Source organism: Phanerochaete carnosa (assembly GCF_000300595.1).
Source record: "Phanerochaete carnosa HHB-10118-sp unplaced genomic scaffold PHACAscaffold_7, whole genome shotgun sequence".
NCBI lineage: Eukaryota > Fungi > Basidiomycota > Agaricomycetes > Polyporales > Phanerochaetaceae > Phanerochaete > Phanerochaete carnosa.
Window position 1 is genome coordinate 1,983,876 of NW_006767634.1, and position 21,432 is coordinate 2,005,307.

General features: G+C 52.7%; 5 protein-coding genes across 5 annotated transcripts; 3 read left to right on the plus strand and 2 right to left on the minus strand.

Moving 5' to 3' along the window:
• Positions 1–1,848: 1,848 nt before the first annotated feature.
• PHACADRAFT_148190 (uncharacterized protein) lies at positions 1,849–2,896 on the minus strand (the record flags this gene model as incomplete). Its single annotated transcript, XM_007398172.1, has 2 exons — positions 1,849–2,276; positions 2,421–2,896. 2 exons carry the CDS (start codon positions 2,894–2,896, stop codon positions 2,012–2,014), a joined length of 741 nt encoding a protein of 246 aa, XP_007398234.1. The 3' UTR covers positions 1,849–2,011.
• Positions 2,897–6,515: 3,619 nt separating this feature from the next.
• Positions 6,516–7,745, plus strand: PHACADRAFT_259972 (uncharacterized protein). The gene is made up of 4 exons (XM_007398173.1): positions 6,516–6,586; positions 6,648–7,252; positions 7,305–7,334; positions 7,398–7,745. The coding sequence occupies exons 2-4, from the start codon at positions 6,702–6,704 to the stop codon at positions 7,660–7,662; spliced, it is 846 nt and encodes a 281-aa protein (XP_007398235.1). The 5' UTR covers positions 6,516–6,586; positions 6,648–6,701; the 3' UTR covers positions 7,663–7,745.
• Positions 7,746–8,275: 530 nt separating this feature from the next.
• Positions 8,276–9,540, minus strand: PHACADRAFT_125351 (uncharacterized protein). The gene is made up of 4 exons (XM_007398174.1): positions 9,444–9,540; positions 8,785–9,386; positions 8,705–8,730; positions 8,276–8,654 (listed from the first exon to the last, which is right to left on the minus strand). The coding sequence occupies exons 2-4, from the start codon at positions 9,204–9,206 to the stop codon at positions 8,383–8,385; spliced, it is 720 nt and encodes a 239-aa protein (XP_007398236.1). The 5' UTR covers positions 9,207–9,386; positions 9,444–9,540; the 3' UTR covers positions 8,276–8,382.
• Positions 9,541–11,441: 1,901 nt separating this feature from the next.
• Positions 11,442–13,482, plus strand: PHACADRAFT_163867 (uncharacterized protein; the record flags this gene model as incomplete). The annotated part of the gene is made up of 3 exons (XM_007398175.1): positions 11,442–11,658; positions 11,682–11,686; positions 11,716–13,482. 3 exons carry the CDS (start codon positions 11,442–11,444, stop codon positions 13,480–13,482), a joined length of 1,989 nt encoding a protein of 662 aa, XP_007398237.1.
• Positions 13,483–14,168: 686 nt separating this feature from the next.
• On the plus strand, positions 14,169–16,612 carry PHACADRAFT_211233 (uncharacterized protein; the record flags this gene model as incomplete). The annotated part of the gene is made up of 5 exons (XM_007398176.1): positions 14,169–14,516; positions 14,569–15,192; positions 15,244–15,781; positions 15,834–15,994; positions 16,049–16,612. Exons 1-5 carry the CDS (start codon positions 14,346–14,348, stop codon positions 16,610–16,612), a joined length of 2,058 nt encoding a protein of 685 aa, XP_007398238.1. The 5' UTR covers positions 14,169–14,345.
• Positions 16,613–21,432: the final 4,820 nt, after the last annotated feature.

The window sequence follows — 21,432 nt, forward strand, 5'->3', positions numbered from 1 at the left end:
GGGGAAGCAGTTGCATTTGTGAGGGAGTACCTCAGTCACCGGATGAGCACAAGGACTCGGAGGAGAGGGACTGGCGGAACTCGCCTCATAGCGAGGAGTTCATTTGTATGAAAGCCTGGGCATGTTTATGGTTTGTCTATTCACATCTTCTCTCTCTCTGTTGAGCAGTGTTGTAGTATCTGAGGCGCCGGATGCGCATCAGCCGCGCCGGTAGGGATACCGACATGACGCGCTTAGGTCGTCATGCCCAATATGGATCTGTCATGCCCGTTTTAGATATAACCCGCGCAGAGCACTCTCGGCTCTGCGCCCTCGTTATGCTTCCTCTTAGTCTCAGCTTCCTAAGGTACATTTTATTGGTCTGACCAGATTAGGAAGTAGATAAGCTATATAAGAACATGTAGTATTATTTTTGGATTTTATCCTTGATTACTCGTGAATCCCCCGCCTGCGCGAAGTCTTTCACAACAAGCAGCGAGGGTTCCAACTATTGTACTTATCATCATCGTTTCCGCAACACGCACGTGACTGTCACGCTGTGACGACACTGGTCGAAATTGAACTGGGTCTATCTTATCAGTAGAGGAAAAGACTAGCACTTATCTTAGGCGCCTTTTCAGTTCAGCGATATTCCTCATTACCGGCATCTTCTAGTCATCGCATATATATATATAAATCCAACAATATAAAATTTAACATCTACAGTGTGCTAGAATATTTTTGTAAATTTTAAAATACTAGCTATTGTGCCAGACAGTGACGACTATCCGGCATGCTTATGTCAGAGGACCTTTTCCGGGATCAGCCCGAGCCGATAAGCAAAGGGCGCCTGTCTGCCTCGGGCTTCTTTCTTTCTTTCTTTTCCCCTTGTCGAAGTGACAAGCTTTTTTTGCAAACGGTTGTCATGTGCTTATCATTTATAAATGCTGTAGAAGAATCTGGCAGGCCCGGCGGTCAGCCTATCCGATCGCATGTTAGGCCATACACAAGCCAAAAGAAGCTTGCAGATTACCGGTGTTTTGCAAAGGTCGTGCGAAGGGCACTGCTACTTTTCGTCCTGCGAGGAACACTCCGCGACGTTGCCATCACGAATTTTGCCGGGGTATGTTCTAGGGGCGACAATCGATGGGCGCGCGTTCCAACAGCCGCCTTGCTGTCAAAGCGGCCAGAGCGACTATCCTTCTTCTTGCCGGGCCAACACAAACTCCGACGCGGGAGAATCGAGACGGGCAGTCCAATGGGATTATAGTACACTGTCTTAGGTTTTTAGCTCGTCACATGCTTAGAGCTACTCGCGATGACACATAACTACGTACAGAGTGTGGTCATACTGTTCCTTCCATGCAGGTTCTGCGGGGTCAATTGGTACTGGCCGGGTCCTTATGGGTCGAATACCCGTGCTACCCATCGCGGATGGCAAGACGCGGGCAGTCAGGTGTCTAGTTCGCAATCGCTCTCTCGGCCTGCGAAAGGCTTATGCTGGCACGTCGATTCTGTTTTGACGTTGCTGTCTGCGCGATATATTCTCTACAAGATGTCCGTTGTAAATTTTTGAGCTGTTGTGCGCACACGAAGTTATGGATTAATTCGAGTTTTGCTCCTGCGAAAAGAGACGCAGCGTGACAGCGCTCGCTCACGTGATGTAGTCGGAATTGAACTGGGTCTATCTTAAGCTTTTTGCGAACGGCTGTAATAATATTGTGGGAGACTCAGACTGACCACAGGTGCTCGTATCCAGATTAATTGGTGTTTTGAAGTCCGTGCATGTTGCCAGCGTGTTTACCACAGCATCCGACGCTGGAGTTAGAGCATTTGACCTATTCGATATAAGACCATCCAACCTAAGACTTTCATTGACTTCGGTAAATGTAACTCCGGAGCCTGTTCAGAACGGTACTAGTACAAAACGAGGTAATTAGGACAGAAATAGAAAAGTGTCAGCAATTGAAAAAAAACGTCTGCGTATTCTATATGGGTAGTCGTGAGACTAAAGCCCCCTGCGGACATATGACTACTCGGCGTCATTGAATAGCTCCTCAAGCTTATACCGTGGAGAGACGAAGTGGAACGCCACATATCCCACAATGAAGCTCTCCCACGCCTGCTTCTCTCCCTCTCCCTGTAGGATCTGCCGAGCTCTATTTACGAGATCCACGACGTCCTCCATTGTGTCCATCAAAGAAGCTTCAATATCCTTGCCCGTGACACGAGCGCGGTCGTGGATAAAGTTATTTTTCTCGCCAACGAGTGCTTCCTTGTAGAACGAGAGCAGATCACTAGGAAAGACCTCATTAGAAACGCCGCTTGGGGACTTAACCGAGAATGGAAAGCTCACTTGACATAAACGAGGTACGAAATACCCTCACTATCGGCGGCCGGTCAGCAATGAGTATTCCGTTTGAGAAAGGTCAGATACGCACGGGACCACCTGGATGTGCGTCGATACGTTCGGGAAGTGCACCTTGTCAAAAATGCAGTACGAGTACGCCTCGCCAATGCCGTTGCGAGAGCGCTTGTATACCGGATAGTCGCGCGCCGCGGGGTGTACCTCCATGTTCTCCGCTTCCTTGTCGAACAACGTACAGACGACGTATTGGATCGTGTTCGATACAATCGATGCGGCGCCATATGGGTGGAAGAACTTCGGCATGTCGCGCAGCGTACCCGCGAACACGTCCAAGAGCGGGTGCAGCTGCGACTGACCCGCATGGAACCGCTCTGCGAACGCGGCGACGGCGCCCGTGTCAATCTCGAAGTCGTCTATGAAGATGCAGAGTGCGGTCCAGAGCGCGATGTGCACCTGCGTTGCGACGGCTGTGTGTCCGAACGATGTCTTTGCGACATTAATCGCCGTCACGACATGACGGTGCAGTCGCCGCGGCGACGCGTTGCCCATGTCCCACGTCGCGACCTCCGCAAAGGTCAACTTGTCAACTTCATCGCCGAACGTAGACGCGTCGAATGTAGGCATGGCGATGCCGGTCCTGCGCAGGAACTCGGTTATGACGTAACGGCAGAGATATGGCTAGAGGAAGCAGCAGGTTCAATAATGCCACGCAGGACGCGCCAGGCCATGGACGTACCAGAGACTCGGCTTCAGATTTCTCATCGTCGGATAGCTCGTCCTTGGGCTCATGCTTCAGTGCTGAGACGCTGTCCTGAACGGCGAGAGTGCTATACAGCAAATGGTGAGTCATTGCAAGCACCACGAAGCTGACGCGACGAACCGGTGAGTTTGGACGACTGGAGACATATGGTAGATGTTCTGCTTGGAGTAGAAGACTGGGATTTCTTCTGGCAAGTGCTACTCGTCACCGCAGGAGTCTTTATACCTCAAGGCATACTGCTTCGGAATTCCCAGGCGGCTATTGACGCAAACCAGGGGCGCTTCTCCCGGCGCACCTCTTCTTCATGCTTTCCTAACCAAGCGAGACGAGCTCGCGATCAAATCGCAGAGTGTGCATGCCTTGTCAATTTTCCACGAGATAAGGGTGTCGGACGCCGGACGAAGGCCCGTACCGACCCGGCTGCGCCGATCCAAGGACATCAGCTGCTAAGAGACGCTAGGTATAGCGGGTAGGTGTGTGCAGTTAAGCTCAAAGTTTTGGAGCACAAAGTGGCAGCCGACACTTGGGCGGCACCGAAGCGTGCTCTCACAAACACCGAGCTCAGAGACGCGGAACCGTTAGCAAAAGATGAATCTGGGCATATGGCCCGCGGGAGTGGTGGTCACCATGTACGCCGTTGGGCGTCCTGTGAATCCGGCAACTTTGAACCTCCGCTCACCAAGCGATGCAGCCCCTGAAGACCCTTGGCAAATTACACCCACGAAGCTGTCGGCGAATCCCCGAGGTTTCCGCTGCCGACGGGGCGCGGAGAGGAGCTTTGTTGGGCAACATGGCCGACACGCGCAGCTGTTGCAGCGCTCTCGAATCCCCAACTAGACTCCCAGACGTGCGAACAAGGCGCGAAGACTGCTGACGAGCGGAAGAAGGACTTGTTCTGCTTTCGGCTCAGATGCGGATATCGGCAACTGCCGAATGTACCCCATAGACGCTGCACCTCCGTGACCACGGCATACGTTGACCAATGTTCAGCCTCTGAGAAATCGGATATTACGCTGCCGATATTCCAGATACTGGCGCGTCTCTTGAACAATATTGAATTGGCCTAACACCGTTGGTCGGAATTAATTTCTTCGAGCAGGATTTCCGACGTGCTAAAATTCGAAGATGTTCGTCGCGTAGAATGTATCATTGCGTCCGCGTTAGGTCCATGTCAATCTGCCAGAGAGGGCTAAAATACCTCGCGGAATAAGGATGGGTCTATATGGTACTTCGACCACTCGAGACCTCACGCGTCGTAAGGCACATTGTCCTAGACACTCCTCTCTTAGAAGACCGGTAATTGATTGATGACGGTATGTTAATGGTAGGTTGTATGCTCCAGACAATAAATGGATTTAAGTTCTATCAGTCGAACTTGGAGTTTGTAGTAGGCAATCAGTGAACATGTCAACAGTATTCCCAACCTGGAGGCGACTAACAGCTGATCATGCGGCTGCAGCAAGCTCCACAAGCTTGTAGCCGAGCAGGGATAAACTCGCGCGATTTAGCTCGTCAAGAATCAATTCCTTGTCTCCACGCTCTGCGGTGCCGACAATCTCGTCGGGATGATCGAAAGCGTAACCATAATACCATTGCCTGTGACGTGTTCACCGTCGTGCGCAAAATTAGGCCGCTCTTCGGCCATCTTTTTGTAGAAGCATAGGATGTCGCCAGGACATCATGACGCCGGTTAGCACGAGAGAGGTGAGGTACACAGGGAGCAGTGAAGCACTGACTTGGAATAGTCCAGGTGGATACGGTAATCGTCTCCCTGCATGGCCAGTGAGTACAACTGCATTTGACCATAGAGAGACACAAAACACGCACGGGGTGACCTGAATATGCACCGATACGTCTGGCAAGCGTCCGGGAAGCTGAACTCGACTAAACGGATGACGAGGAAACTCCACCGGTGCCTCTCCTGGCATGACATGCGCAAGACGTAAGATAAAACCACATGATAGAGCATATCACGGTATGTCTGCTTCTTGAGTAGCGTACAGCTGACGTGGTGAACGATACCGGTGTGTGTCGTTGACACTGCGCGCGAGCGCGGTATAAAGCGATGTACACGGTCTAGGTATCGATGTGATTATGCATGAACTTCTTCATTGTCATGCTTAAGTCCGTGACAACATGCCGGTAGACGCGGTCTACGGAGATGCTACCAAGGTCTCATTCCGTGGTAGCATTGCCACAGGCGCTCTTCGTAGCGAGCGCCAAACCTGCGGAAGAATTCCGACACAGCGTCACGGGAGGCGAGAGATTAAAGGTGTGGCGATTGTTAGAGAGTCAAGATTATACAATACGTGAATATCGTGCCACAGAATCACCGCTGTGTAGATCCCAGATCCTGTTATTCTTGTGCGCTATCGCTTTGGAGGCTCGGAGCCATGTTAACTCACGCGGCGGCGTGCGAGGTGGGGCCGACAAAGCGTATATAGCTAGATTAAAAACTGTGGCTCAAATAATAGAAGTACCCACTATGATACGGAGTCTATAACGGCTACGATCAAGCAGCTGGGGCACTGGTAGTGGCAACAAGGGGCAGACTTGACTGCAGAGGCACGAAGCCAGGAGACACGCCTGTGATATCGCGAGGAGCATAAAATATTTGTAACAGCATTGAGAGCGCTGCTGTTTTTTTCAAGCTTTTTAAAGCAAGACAAATCCAACGGCAGCGAGATCGAATATTGCTACGGCTCAGCTTGGCTTGCCTACAGCTGGGGTTTTGATAGTTTCGCCGTACCATCCGCGCCAAGCTGAGTCACAGCCAACCAATGCAGCCGTGTCTGCGGCTCTCTCAAATGGCACAGGGTAAGTCTCAGCGTGTTCTGGTGCGGGAAGAGCAGAGGAAGAGTATCCCTTGGCATCTGGCGCTTAAATATGAGCGCTCGATGAAGAGATTAAGCGCCATCATTCATGGCTGGAGATCTGTAGATCTACTCAAGTTTTGGGCCAGTCGGCTTGAATTCGTTCTATATTCCGGCGGTGGCGGAAGTTGTTTTTATTTGAGCTAGCCTCAGGCATGTACACAGTGTCATGCAAGCGAAACCCGAACGCGCGCAGCATGTTTGTTCTGGCCAAAGTCACTCAAAAGGTGCGATCGTCGCACCGGGTCATCTTCGCCGGACCCTTGACGATAGACGCGCCGTTTAGTCGCGCTTGGACATGCAAGTACGGAGAAGGGCTCTGCTGAACTAAGAATTGCCTGAAAAGTCTGAAGGGATACATTCTGGAGTATAAAGATTCCCGCAGCAGCAAAGATGACTCGTCAGAAGTCTTCTACTCCGAGTAGCACACCCACGGCATGTCTCCAGTTATCCAAACACACTGGTGCGTCATGGAGGCTCCCCCGTACCATGATAGCTCACTATATGACATGAAGCTTTCCCGCAACTAAGGGTAGCGTTGCGGTGTTGACACCTGCGTCCAAGGACGAGCTATCCGACGACAAAGAATTCGAGGACAAATCTCCGGTATGTCTGTGGCCAATATAGTACCCCGCGCGGCGGTGCTGAGCCTGTAATACTCCCTCAGCAACATCTCTGCCGCCGCGTGATTGCCGAGTTCTTGCGCCGGACTGGCATCGTCATGCCCGCCTTCGATGCGTCCGCGTTCGGCGACGAAGTTGATCGACTGACGCTCGCAGAAGCCGCTACATGGGGTGTCGGCGACATCCTGCCCCCACGGCTGCAAGGTCACGTTGTTACGGCTATTAACATCGCAAAGACAGCGTACGCCCACACGCCCGTCGCGACGCAGGTGCACATTGCACTCTGGACGGCGCTGTGCATCTTCGTGGACGACTTCGAGGTCGACAAGGACGCTGTCGCCGCGTTCGCGGAGCGGTTCCACGCGGGCCAGGCGCAGCTCCACCCTCTTCTGGACGCACTCGCGGGCACGCTACGCGACATGCCGAAGTTTTTCCACCCATACGGCGCAGCGTCGGTCGTCACGAGCACAATCCAGTATGTCGTCTGTACATTGTTCGATAAGGAGACCGAAGGCATGGAGGTGCACCCGGCCGCACGAGACTACCCGGTGTACAAGCGCTCTCGCAACGGTCTCGGCGAGGGCTATGCGTACTGCATCTTTGACAAGGTGCACTTCCCCGACGTATCAACGCATATCCAGGTGATCCCGTGCGTATCTCTGACTCCTCGGCCGAATTACGTCTCTGATAGGTGCCGATAGTGAGGCAATTTCGTACCTCATTTATATCAAGTAGGATATGTGTCTCCTCTCTGTCCCCGAGTATCACTCTTCTGATATCAAGCCTCACTTCAGCGACTTGCTCTCGTTCTATAAGGAAGCGCTCGCCGGCGAGAAGAATAACTTTATTCATGACCGCGCCCGTGTCGCTGGAAAAGATGTTGAAGCGTCTCTGATGGACACGATGGAAGATGTTGTGAACCTCGTGGACAGGGTGCGACAGATCCTGCAGGGAGAGAAGGAGAAGCAGGCATGGGAAAGCTTCATAGTGGGATATGTGGCATTTCACTTCATTTCGCCACGGTACAAGCTGGAGGAGCTGTTCAACGGTGCCGAGTAGGCTTAGGCTTGTACTTGTGGCGGACTTTGATGTCGTAGCCATCCATGTGAGACGCGCTGATATTTTCATCCATCATGCATTCTTCCACTCCTGCTCCAATTGCCTCGTTTTGTACTAGTACTGCCAGTGCTCTAAATGATTCCGAAGTAATGTAAAACGGATGTCTATCAAGAAAGATTGAACGCAGCTCGCAGCTGGAAAATGTGTCATCTGCCTGCCAGTGGGGAAGCTTCGTCCTGGCATGCGAGCCATTAGTGTTCAGGGTGATAATCTCAATGCCAAACCCAACTGTAGGGCTAGCAATAACACTTATTCTATAGTTACCATCTATATATTCTAGGGGAGCTTGTGCGGGGTGCTGCTTCGTCTATTCAATGTTTTTATGCTTTTGGTCCACGAGCAGTACGGCGCTTCTTCAATTCACACGATGGCATGTTATATGACAGTGCCAATGATATATGCCATTTTGATCGTTATCGATTTGGCACGACGCAAGGAACGCTGTACGAACTTCGCCTTCCCTCCGATACCCGGACAGATAACTGTTCACCGGCGACAGATTGCATATTATAGACAATATGTAGCTTAGAATTCGGCCGATATCATCCCTATTGAAGAATCTATAAACGCGATGGCAGATTTCCGAGGTGACTCGCAGCTTGATAATTTGTAGTAGACAATCTATAAACACCGACGTTGACAGCACTCCAAGACGGCTGCTCACACGGCGGTGGTATCAGTAAGCTGCGCAAGCTTGTAACGTGGCGAGAGGAAGTGGAACGCGACGTAGCCTGCCAGGAACCTCTCCCACGTCTCACGCTCCTTCCCGCCCTGCAGAATGTTCCTGGCACGCTCGACGGCACCGACAACTTCGTCCAGGATGTCCGACAGCACCGTCTTAATGTCCTTGCCCGTGACGTGCGCACGATCGTGCACAAAGTTGTGCCGCTCGCCGGCCATCTCTTCCTTGTAGAATGACAGGATGTCGCTGGGTAACGGTTAGCACGAGGAGCGCAACGGGAGCAGCGATGCACTCACTTGGCATAGTCCAGGTAGATCATCGTTTCCCTGCGCGATCAGTAAGTACGAGTACGGTAATAATATGGAAGACCAAGCACGCACGGGGTGACCTGGATATGCGCCGATATGTCTGGGAAGTTGAACTTGTCCCAGACAAATGACGAGTACACCTCGCCGAGGCTGTTCCTCGCCCGCTTATACAGCACGTACGGCAGCGCCACGGGATGGAGTGGTGTGCTGTCTGTCTGCTTCTCGAACAGCGTGCAGTTGACATGGTGCGCGGTCCCGATCAGGATCGCTGTCGCCGCGTACGGGTGGAAGAACTCGGGCATCCGGCGCACGGCGTCGGCGAGCAGCTCGAGAACGGGGTGTAGCTGCGCCTTGCCCGTCTGGAGGCGCTCGACGAACTCAGACAGTGCAGCCGAGTCGACCTCGAGGTCATCGACGCAGAGCGCAAGGATCGTGAAGAGCGCGATGTGCACTTGGGTGTCGGGGTGGTTGTGGTCGAACGTCGTAGTCGCCATGCTGGTGGCGGTGACGGTGTGGCGGCGAATGCGGTCGGTGGAGATGCCGCCAAAGTCCCAGTCGGCGATGGCGGCATGGATACGCGCGGCGACGGCGTTATCAGGGACGCCAGTCGTTGTGGGCACAGGCAAGCCCGTCCTGCGGAGGAATTCTGACACAGCATGACGGGACAGCGAGAGCTGAAAGGTGAAACGAGTGTCAGTGCATAAAATTGCCTGGGACTTGGGACATCGTACTACAGAATCGTCGTCGTCTTGAACCTGAGCGCCGCTTTGCTCGTGCAGAATTGCTTTGGTGCCAAGCTGGCTCGCTGCGGGGTACGAAGTGGGGCTGCCAAAGTGTGTCCACCTTAGTCCAAGATTACGGCTAAAGGAATAAGAGCACTCACTGTGATACGTGGTCTACGATCGCCATTGTTTAGTGATTGGTGGGCGTGAAGTAGGACTGGACTGCGGTAGCAGACAGCCATAAGATGCGCTCTTTATATCATGAGCAGTGGGGCCATTCCAGGCGTACTGCTTGCCCAGCTAGGGTCCGTTCCTCTCGAAACTGGAGCAGGTCCGATGGGGGCAGGATCGCGCCCGAGATGCATAGGGTCACTAGTGCTAGCCAAGTGCGCATTACGCAACCGTGTGTCTAAGGATAACCACGGGGCCCATGGTGGCTGTACGCGGTGAGAGAATGTCTGGTACCTGGAAAAGACTCAGGCTGAGTGGCGCACTGATTTTATGACCGGCAGGGAACCCGCACCATTGCCGTAAAGGATTTACTAGGGCGAGAGCCTACAGAGTTTCTACTGTGTAGTACAAACTTCTAAATGAAGTTCATTACAATCTTATATATGTGATGTATGATGATGATGGCATCGCACATTACTTTCGGTAAGGTGTAGCAGCGGTAATGAAACTAAAACCGTGGACATCGGGGCAGGGCATCTCTCGAAAACAGTCTTGAACTCATTGTCTGGGGCGTGATTGTTGTCTGAATCTTCGATTCGGAAGGAGTATTGTGGGTAGATTAGACGCGATGAGCAGATGGCATGGGGCTCCCGACAAGGGTCCGCGCGCGCCGAGTAGGCAGGGATCCGGGCACAAGCAGACCCCGGTGGTGCTGAGGCACGCGTAGCAAGCATCCGTTCAGAAATCTTCAACGATGTAGACCCACGGAACAAAGTCCGTGATGAAACGGAAGGCCTCACTGTATTACGCAAATCCTGCTGACATGGGCACAGATCCCGCTGACGTAGTAGATATAAATAGTAATTACGAGATAGCCGATAATCGCCCAACCTCGCTTGAGGAAGCTCTCGTCCCCTTAGGCCGCTCAGGAGCCTGCAAAATTGCCACAAATCGAGATAAATTGTTCGAGGGGTTTCTTTTTTTACCTCTATAATAATTTCGACTCTGGACCCCTCAACAAGCCCAGACTCCAGAGCAATGACCTATCTAAGCGTCAGAAACAGCCTAATTTGGCAGAATCTTGCCGTCGAGATTTAGTAGATAGGCGGTTAAGCAAACTTGCGCATGAAATATTCGTAACATCGTACAAGTGTATGGTAAACATTTTCTATATTATTTTCCCACATTTTAACCCAGTTTATAAGCCTCCGAACACGTTTTTCTGTGGGGAAAGGATCGTCCTCCCGCACGAGGGGTGTTAGAGATGCTGATTAGATGCAGTACAGGCTGCTCGGCAATCACCGAGCAAGCCCAAACGCGGAAGTTGAACGCCGTCCACACAGGCTCTAAATTTATTGTTGCTCCCTGTTGTATCCGTCCTTGAGTGCCTGTAGTGGAAGGCACGAGCAATTTTGTACAGAATAATTTCCTAATTCCCGTAGTATTCCAATGCTGACCACCTGTTCGTAGTGACATTGTCCTCGACGTGAGTCACCTCGCGTCGGCGCCGCTGGAGTCAAGGCCACTCATCTGTCGACTCATTATCGTGGAGCAATGCTGCGCGTAGCGGGAGCGAGGTGGTGCGCATGCGCAGGCGAGAGCGTATTTAAGGTTCACGTCGTCGGGCAGACACGACGTCGAGTCAGCCTCGACTTACACCCCATACTCTCTCGCAGTGCACACCAAATGGCCCCACCTGCCGCCGCTTCCTGCCAGAATGTGACTCTTCCGGTTATCCCAGAACTCTATGATGAGAAATTCTTGGACGTCCTCTTGCCCAAGCGCGATCATTCTGTCGAACCTAAAATGAATGTGGATGAACCTCACCACCCTATGATGGATGCTTTGAAGGCTGCTGCAAACCGCACTCTCACCGAAAATTGGGACCCCGCCTACAAGTCTACTCTATCTCCCACGCTCGACGCATTCCAGTCGCTCCGACCTGGCTGGTTCGACTCCGACCTTGGTGATACCCTAAAGAAGGCCTGGGCGGTAGATCCTGAGGTGACGCTCCGCATCATCTGGAACAGCAGGAGTATCCATGATGGGAAAAGTGACAAAGAAGCCTTCTATTAGTGAGTGTGGTCACCGTTGATGCCTGTCGTCGTAGCTCATGTATACTAGGGCCTTTGGTTGGCTGTTTGAAAATCACCCCCGCACTGCGATTTCCAACCTCCCTCAGCTCATCAAACCCGTCTGCAAATTCGGAAAAAGTGAGGTCACGGCCCCGCACGGCTACTGGAAGGATCTTCTCAACGTCGTGGCGCTTGCGGTCTGCCGCCAGCTTGGCCCTCTCGACGGTCCCGCGCCGTTCCTGCACTCCGCGCCGCGCTGGAAATCCTGTCTTAGTGATAGGACCAGCCGCACGCCGGAAGAGCACCAGGAATACATGGCTCATCAAAAGCGCGAAGCTCGGGAGCGCCGGATCGCCAAAAACTCTAATTTCCACACCTCGCTCGTCGAAGCATTGAAGGAGCCCCGTATCCGCGCGCTTTACGTTACTGTTGCACAACTCTTCGCTGAAAGGCTCGTCGAGGACTCTATTCTGGCGGATCGCGCTGCATCCATGTCTCCCGGGGAAGAACGCACGGCAATCCTTCGTCAAATTAGCCTCGCCGGAAAATGGGCCCCTTCGCCTGGATGTTCACACGATCGCGTCACTAACCTGTCCTCTGCCATCTCCCTGCTCATTTATCATGATCCCGCTTTCCATCTTCGTCCCACGCTCTCCATTTCTCGTGATACCCCAACCACCACTCTCGATACCCACATCCTCCGCTCTTTCTATCAACGTTGGATTCTCCGTCCACTCCGAGAAGCGCTCTCTTGTGCTGAGTCGCTTATGTCTACGAACCGGTGGTCTGAGATCCAGTATCGTCGCGTTCCCTCCATCTGCATGCAGCGGAACCTCCCCAACTTTTACCGGCACGACCCAGCTCGCTTCGAAAAGTATCTCGATGATGTCGAGGGCGGGAAGGCCAAGATCAGTGGTGCGACCCTCCTTCCACACCAGCTCATTATGGAGGCAGCCAAGTGCCGCAACGACGTCAACTACACCCCTAACCCCAACTCACACAACATCCGGGACTTCCACAAGCGCGTTGCGGAGACGAAGCTGCGCGGCATAGAGGCGCAGTGGAAGGTCATGCTCGACCGGGTCCGCGAGGCGGGCACTCTCGACAACTGCCTCGCGATCTGCGACGTCTCGGGTTCGATGGGCTACCTCTCCATACCAGAGTCGCGCTCGGTCGAGCCGATCTTCCCTGCCATCGCACTGACGCTCGTACTCACAAGCTGCGCACGGCCGCCGTTCGCGAACACGTTCATCACGTTCTCGGCGGAACCGGAGGTCGTGCGGCTCGATCCGGCGCAGACGCTCGTGCAGAAGCTGGATGCGATGGAGAAGTCCGCGTGGGGCATGAACACCGCGTTCGACCGCGTCCTGCTCGACCTCCTCCTCCCGCTCGCCGTCGAAAACAACGTCAGGCCCGAGGACATGGTCAAGCGCCTCTTCGTTTTCTCAGACATGCAGTTCGATTCGGCGTGCGGCGGCCGGAGAGACGCGTGGGAGACGAGCCACGATGTGATCGAGCGCAAGTTCCGCGAGGCCGGGTACGAGCTCCCCGAGATCGTCTACTGGAACCTCGCCACGCGCGAGACGACGCACCCTGTGACACACGAGCGCAAGGGCGTTGCTCTCATGAACGGCTTCTCGCCCGCGATGCTCAAGGTGTTCATGGGCGACGCCGAAGAGGAAGACTTTGAGATGATCGAAGCGAGCGCGGAAGAGAAGACGAAGCAGAAGCTGGATCCGATTAATATCATGCTCAAGGCGGTGTCGAAGGAGAGTTACTCTGGACTTGTCGTTGTAGATTAGAACTTTACCATACTTTCTTGTCGTAACATCTACTATCAGTCGCATTTGCTGTCGTTTGCTGTACATAATGTATCGATACTGTATCAATAGCGTCACCACTCACCACTCACATAGCCCCGTCGATCGTGCCGAATTATCGCACTATGCAGTCAGCGTGGTCGCCAAAGAGTGGCTGAGACAGCAGGTGCACCTCTAGCTATAGTACGACGTCGTTAACCGGCCGCACTGAGCAAGACCGGTCAGCTTCTCACCTTCAGATTAGCCTCGTGTCGCTCTTGAATAGACATACATGCAGTCCTACGCTTATGCGGCCAAGCACGAGATCTGCGTTGGGCTTGATGCAGTGGAACCTCACAGGTGTTAGTTCGATACAGCTTTTCGTAAGCCAAGGTCCAGACAAAGCCCCAGGTTAATATGCCGTGGAATTGCAAAAGGGCCACACCTTCAAGCTTTTGCCGCAGATATCCTTCCGAATATTCGTGAGCCACCTGAAATAACGAGGCCAAAGCACAACTCTCAGTTATTCAAATCGTTTTGAGTCAGCAACAGGGACTAAGCACAGCGGGAATTTCCGAACGTGAACACCTGGCGCTTACGGGTTTTTGGATTGGCCGCCACAACCGATCTCTGCTTTTGTCGCCCAGCAACGAGTGGCAACTCCTTGGCCCAATGGCTGCGCGTGCACTGACCTTTGCTCCTTTGTCCAATATGTTGGCCTTGTTCATGTTTCAACGGCAGACCCGTCTTAAGGTAATACCCTTTGCTTCTTTCATGATTATAAAAGAGGCCAGCCTCTCGCCACACCCCATCCTCCGCATTTTCCTCCTCCTGTACGCTCTCTCACAAGCTTCGCACGAGCAGCGATGGGCAGAGACCAATTTCTCTACTTCGAAGTCTCACTGGATGTCTTCTTCGATAATTTCATCAGCAGCAAGCTTCCCGCTAGGTGCTCCAAGCCATTCGTTAAGAGTGTGGCCTCAGGGCGTGGCACCAAAAGGCGTGCGAATGCGATGCTGACGAAACCTCATGTTTTGGTATGTCTTCTTTATTCAGAGCCGCCTGCTTCCATCTAACTAAGCTTCGTAGTGCGATGCACTCAATATGGTGCTTGGCGGTTCTCCGTGTCGTTTCGAAGTCGTTCCAGAGGCATGCGACGCAGAGACCTTCACTCCGGCTGTTGCATGTTTCACGAAGCCGGAGACAGTAACAGCGAAGAACTGCTGGGCATGGATGGTCTCCCCGGTCGAGGTGGTCACAAACAAGCCCACGGCGGCATTCCATCTTGCTCCTCCCGAAAGCGTCGGTAAAAGGACACGCAGAAAGAAGCAGCCATTCCTGTTAGACACGGCTCCTGGAGATCAAGCACGGCGGCAGCTCGAAGAGTGTATCTCCGAGATTCTCCTGCATCAGCACCGGACGCATATCTTCATGCTCCACGTCTCCCAGTCCGCGGCTCGTTTGTCTCGCTGGGACCGGACCGGTTGCATCGTGTCTGAGCCCATCGACCTGACTCGCAACCTCTACGAATTGCAGAATATCGTGTTCCGGTTGGCTTACCTTTCGCCACTAGACCAGGGCTTCGATGACCAAGTCAAGCTGGCCTCGCCTCAGCAGATCAAGAGGCTTCGGAAGTATGAGCCAGGGAATGTATACCTCGTGGAGCATCGCGACAACATTCTCGATAACGCGGATGAATATCCAATTTACGAAGTATGTGTCAACTATCCTCGACGTGTCCTGTATTTGCTGATTGCGTTTCAGATCAGCTGTCCGGCTATAAACCCTACCCTGGCCGACGACTTGACTAAACTGAGGGTGCTCTTCCCGAATCTGGGAGGTATGGGCGGCGAAGACTCCGACGAGGATAGCGAAGCCGGGCTCCTCCGCGTCAACGTGCCCTTCCCACGCAAGATGAAGAAGTACCTCATCGGCCGCCCGGCCACCACCCGTCGCCCGCTCGCAGGACGCAGCACAGTGGGGTACGTCGTATACGACCTCGCGGAAGACCGGATGTCGTTCCTCAAGGACCAATGGCGCTGGCTGGACGAGATGCGGTCCGAGCTCGACACCCTCAAGTACATCAGGGGACGTGGTGTCTTGGGCGTCGCACGACTCGAGGCTGGCAGCGATATCGAGCACCACCGGACCCGGTCGCAGCACTTGATGCGCGGGCTTCCCTACAGCGACAATGCGGTGGCTCGGGTCCACACACGTTTGGTCACCAGCAACGTGGGGCGTCCGCTGGGAACGGCCGCGACGAGTTCGGAGCTGCTGCGCTACGTTGCATGTGCCCGATACGGTGAGTTATTGTTTCTGCTTGCTAAGTACTAGCCCGACTGACGTCTGTGAAGCACATGAATGTGCGTGGAAGTACGCCGGCGTTCTTCATCACGACATCAGTGACGGCAACATCCTGATAGATGTCGAGAGCGACGACGCGTTTATGAATGACTGGGACGTTGCTATGTTCCGGGACTACATCAAACGCAAACATGAACGAGACGCCTTCTCCGTATGTGCCCCGCCTCTGTGAGACATCGAAGACTGCTGATTACTGCTCTTCTAGGGTACGTGGGCGTACGCTTCTGCCCTCGTTCTACAATACCCCAAGAAGCCAATCGAGGTTGAAGACGACATCGAGGCTTTCGTCTGGCTCATCGTCTACATGGCAATCCGATATTTCAAGCACAACCTGTCCGGGGCACCTGCGGAGATGGTTGACCTCACGAACAAGCTCTTCTACGAAGAAGAGATCAATGAGCACGGGTACCGAGTCGGCGGCAAGACGAAGATGATCTACATAATGCGCGGCCAGCCACCCGTACAGCTGGAAAACCGCAGGTCTCCAATCGCGCTCTTCCTCGATCAGGCATTTAAGCTTCTCCAAGAGGTGTACGCCAAGATTGACTACAAGGCAATTGCACACTGGAAGGGCTCTCCGCGCGGTCCGGGCATTCCCCGGTACTTGTGCAAGAGTGTGCTGGACGGCGTGAGTCACGAAGTGCTGAACAAGATGCTCCACACGGCGTGCAACTCCTGGAAGGAGCAGCTCCGAGCTGAGGCTTCCAGGCTAGCCAGAAATCTTCCTGACATGGTCCAAGCTCTAGCTAGTATTGCCATGAATGAGTAATATATGGAATTTGAGAGGGGAATAAAAATATCTCTGTTTTTTTTTTTTCATGGCAGGATTGAGTTTGAAGAGATGAGTCTGAGGACACCTATCCTGAGTTGGTGCATCACGCGGCCCTCTCGGCATGCACCAGTGCTCTTGCGTCTGAAAAGTCACGTATTGTCGTCTCTTTGCCTATCGGCGCCGGCAATACAGTACTGACACGCGCAGCACCGATCCAAAGACATCAGGATGCCATGTAGGGCAAGTAGGTGTGCGCAGAGAAGCGCAAGGTTCGAGGGTATGGTATGGGAGACGCCATTTGGGCAGGAGCAACGAAGCGTCCTGATAAAAAACACCCGAAAGTGCCAATCTTGGAGGCACGGGTTCTCCTCTGGAAGGGGATAAATTTGGGCGCGGTGGTAGTCATGCACTCCTCGAGCCGAGGGTGACTGCAAACGCCACCCCAGCGCCTACAATCCCCAGTCTCGAGCGCCCTACAGGCTCGGGGAGTTGTAGCAGTACAACTTAAGACCCTTGAAGCTCGAAGCTCGAAGCTTGAAGACCCTTCGCACGCACCCTCAGATCCCTAAAATTTTATTGTTATGCACTTAGCTGCCAATCTAGCACGGAGAGAGGAGACTCATTATGTGGCTTGTTTAGAAACACACATTCGTTGCAATGATTTTGAACCGACAGGTGCACAGACAACGCCCGGACGGTGCTGACGCCGTGAGACTCAAGATCATTTTCGTCTTAGGAAGGTATCGGTATTTGTCAGGTGCACTGCCTATGCAAGCACAGCCTACGACAAGGGTCTGAGCATTTCGGAGTCGTATGATAGTCTCGTAAACCAGACCCAACCCGACGACGTTTCCGTTTTAGGAAACTGACGGAGTTTCCTAAAACGGAAACGTCGTCGGGTTGGGTCTGGTTTACGAGACTAGTCGTATGAATCTTGAAGCTTGAAGTACCACTTCTTCGAGCAAGCTTTCCGACGTAGTATCGAAACTCGGATATTCGGGGTATTAGTCCGTTTGTGAGCGTCAACATTCTCCCGCCCGCTTGACCGAAACACGTAGACTCCCGTCGTGTAAGCTGTGGCGTCGCGCCCACGGCAGGCACACATCAGTCTGCCGGGAATGGCTTCGACTGTTCACAGAATAAGACCGGTCAAGATCCAGATCCAAATATATGATAGTTCGGCCGCTGGAGGCTCAGCACACTGTAAGACACATCGTCAACCAGCGAGACTATTCTTTTTTAAGAGATCCAGAGCAGGATAAATGACAGTTTCAAGTTGTGTATACACGTATGGCAATATGTATCCGTGGTAGGCTGTATGTCCCAGGCAATGTGGGGGCTTGAATCCTGTTAAAGGAACCTGTATCTAAGAACACGTTAACAGTAGTCTGAACCTCAAGGCGACTAGCAGCAAGTCAGGTAGTGACAAGCTTATGGCGGCGGGGCGAGCGCAAGTAGAACGTGACCTATCCTGCCGAAAATTGCTCCCACGTCCTCTCGTCCTTCTCACTCTGCAGGATGCACGGGTTGCGCTCAACGTTCCCGGCGTCTTTGCCGATAATGCTAGACTACAAAGTTTCAATCTTGTTTGCCTCTGACGCGCATACCTGATGTCCACAAAGATGCTCCGCTCTCCAGCTTCTAGCGAGCACAGACGCATTTAGCCATAGCACGACATAATGCACTCACGAGATGACTTGGACATGCGCCGACGCGTCCAGAAAGCTGATTCTTCTCTGAAGGAAAGCAGATACCGTTCCTGGCGCGTTTATACGGCACGTAAGGCAGAACCACGGGATGACGGAGCAGCACACTGCCCTTTTGCTTCTCGAACAGCATGTAGTTGTATTGACGCACGATGCTGACGAGATACTCCGTTACCGTGTACGTATGGGCAAAAGGAATCGAGCACCCGGCACATTTTGTCTGCCAGAAGCTCGAGCATGAGATGCTGCTGCCGCTCACGAGGAAAGGGGCAGGGCGTCGGAGGTGTCTGAGAATAGTTTCGTACTTCAGCATGCCTGAAGTGTTGTTGGAACCTATCACGAAGGTGTTTATTAACATTACCATGGCGTTTCGAATAACTATCCAAACCCAAGATGCATGAACGACGTTGTGCCATTTAAGCGTTTTACCGATGCGAGTTGACCTCGAGTTTGTCGGCAAGATTGTGAAGAGCGCAATTTGAACTTGGCCATCGGTCTAGCTATGCAAAAGCGTCGCATCTTCCATGCTGGAGGGCGTGACAATGTGGTAGCGGGCGCCAGGAGGCCTGTCTGCAGATGGATCCCAACACGATGTGACAGGAAGAAGAGAGCTAAGGGGCAAAGAAGCTTTTTAGTGCGCCTAGATAGTGTAGTGCGCGGGGCATTGTACTGCGGAATTATTGGCGTATTGGACTCAAGCCTTGTTCTTCTCGTACGCCGTCGCTGGGGCACTAAGCTGGCCTGGGCCGTGGCGGATGGAGCTGCTAGACTGTACGCAGTTAGATCTTCAGCTGAGGCAAAAACGAATAGAACCACCAGATGTAACACGAGGTCGACGATTGGCCATTGTTCAGTGGCTGACGCATCGGTACTGAGGCGTAGTGGCAAGCCTAAGCAACTATGTGGGTGAGTTCTTCATACAATGAACAGCATGAATGAGGTGCTACTTCTCTAGGCATGCTGCTCTTCCACAAGGCCCATCCAGAGCGAGGCAGGCCTAATGGCAGCGAGGTTGAGTGTTGTCATGGAGCGGGTCGGCATGTGCCACAGGCTCATCCTTGGATGGCTTTGCCATATTGGCCATGTCGCATATCATAGAGCGTAGTTGTGACTGCGGCTCTCCGATATGGTCGCTCTCATTACAGCCAATTGGAAAACGATAGGCCACCTTGAAACCTTTGCTAGCACGGTGCTCCGGCCTAGATCTAATTAGGGGCAGCTGCGTAGCGCTCATCGGCCTTGGGCCGGTGAACTGCTTAATGAGTCGCATCCAAAGCTCACAACCCCAATGCTTTTGCTTCCTTATACTGGTTAACCTTCGGCAAAGCGTTCTTGAATAGCACAAAGCGCACCCGCTGTCGGTATTCAACGCGTACGATGGTACACGTTTAAGCGTCTGCTGCGTGATGCGAGGAGATCACCGAGCGGGGCTGCAATCGCTGTAGCGGAGAGAATTAGGGGTAGCTGCAACTAGCTGTAAGGGCCCTATGGAAAGCGCATGTAGGTGTCTTCTCGTAAATTTTGCGCCGTAGGCCCAAAAAATCGAATATTGATTTACAGTCGTTTGCATATGAAACTGCAGTCCGCGATTTTTGTCCTGGTATTTGCTCCGTACAAATACTGCCTTCGAAGGCAATGCGTGCTGTAAGCGCACATTGTCACGCTCTTTCACTCAGCTCGAGGTAAGGCGGAACGACATGCTCAAAGTATCTGAAAAAAATGTTCAAATATTTTAATTGCTACACATATCTCGGAATGCAATGAAGCTAGTTCGACGTTAAGTATTTGCGAGATGAAAGGCGGAGGGGCCACACGCGCGCTTGGCATAACACTAGGCGCTGGTAGGCACATCGAGCGTTCGCCTTCAGAGATTCCGCGCTACGGACACAAAAAATGCAGGCGGGGCCGTCAAAAGTCTGCAGTAAGCCATCGCAGAGAAAGCTTAGCTACAAAAAAGCCAGTGCGACGACATTGCTGGTTTGTGATCCTTTCGTGACTTTCCGTGACTACCACCGCACCAGATAAGGCGAATTTGTACGGAACAAATACTGGAACAAAATCACGGACTGCAGTTTCATATGCAAACGCAGACTCCTGACCAGCGCCTAAGGGACGGGAGCTTTCTCAAGCGGATTATCGGGTTGGGTGATTATCGGCTATCTTGTAATTACTGTTTATATATACTACGTCAGCGGGATTTGTGTCTGTGTCAGCAGAATTTGCGTAATCTTTCGAAAGGCTCACCGTCCCTAGGCGACTGGCACAAATTATTGGCGCGCGTGCTCGGCAGCTCGGCAAATGTCCCAACAATTGTTTTCGTCGCTCGGTTTTCCGAAAAATAAGCGATGGCGCCTCCCCGCCTCGCTCAACCCTAAGCGAGGGTTTCGAGAACCTCCCGCTCATACCTGTAGTATCTTGGGAACTACAACAGGTGGCGGCTTGACTGCTCATTTCAGAAGCCATGAAATTGATTCTAATGTCTCTAATGGCCGCATCTCCTGTCTAAAGCAGGTGCGTGAGACTGTGAAAGATGTGGATGAGCGACTATGGCAGCTGCGCCGCTCTCTCCAGTAAGGTCCCTGACGACGCCGCGATGACTGCACGGCAACGTTGCGCCTTATATACCACCTTTCCGACAACATTTCATGTGTTCACCTTGATCCCTTGATGTCACTTCTTGAAAAAATGCGGAGGATGGACTGGATGTGTTTATGGTGCTTACACCAGGACTCTACTGATTGTCATACTGATCTCACTTTTGTATCTCTGCGGAAATGTGCTGAATTCAGTTATCCTAATACTCAATCTGCTCTCTGTGGAAGGAAGATCTGTGGAAAGCTCACCTTCTTCAGTCACATTAATTTCCATTGCATAATTTAGAACTCTGATGCTTCTTCACTTATTTGCCTCACATGTGTATTGTCAGATAAAATAGAGCCTTAGCTGCCTAAAATCGTATTAGAACAGCTTCTATCTACAGCGGGGCAGGTACCGCAGATGAAGCTCCTACTCTAGGGTTGAGCGAGGCGGGGAGGCGCCATCGCTTATTTTTCGGAAAACCGAGCGACGAAAACAATTGTTGGGACATTTGCCGAGCTGCCGAGCACGCGC

Coding starts and splice junctions, on each gene's coding strand:
- PHACADRAFT_125351 (XM_007398174.1), bottom strand. CDS start 9,206: ATGGCGACTACGACGTTCGACCACAACCACCCCGACACCCAAGTGCAC. Junction 8,731..8,784: donor GCGCATATCCAGGTCACCCC/GTGCGTGCTTGG, acceptor CTGATCGCGCAG/GGAAACGATGATCTACCTGG. Junction 8,655..8,704: donor GATGATCTACCTGGACTATG/CCAAGTGAGTGC, acceptor GCTAACCGTTAC/CCAGCGACATCCTGTCATTC.
- PHACADRAFT_259972 (XM_007398173.1), top strand. CDS start 6,702: ATGCCCGCCTTCGATGCGTCCGCGTTCGGCGACGAAGTTGATCGACTG. Junction 7,253..7,304: donor ACGCATATCCAGGTGATCCC/GTGCGTATCTCT, acceptor AGGTGCCGATAG/TGAGGCAATTTCGTACCTCA. Junction 7,335..7,397: donor TCGTACCTCATTTATATCAA/GTAGGATATGTG, acceptor GCCTCACTTCAG/CGACTTGCTCTCGTTCTATA.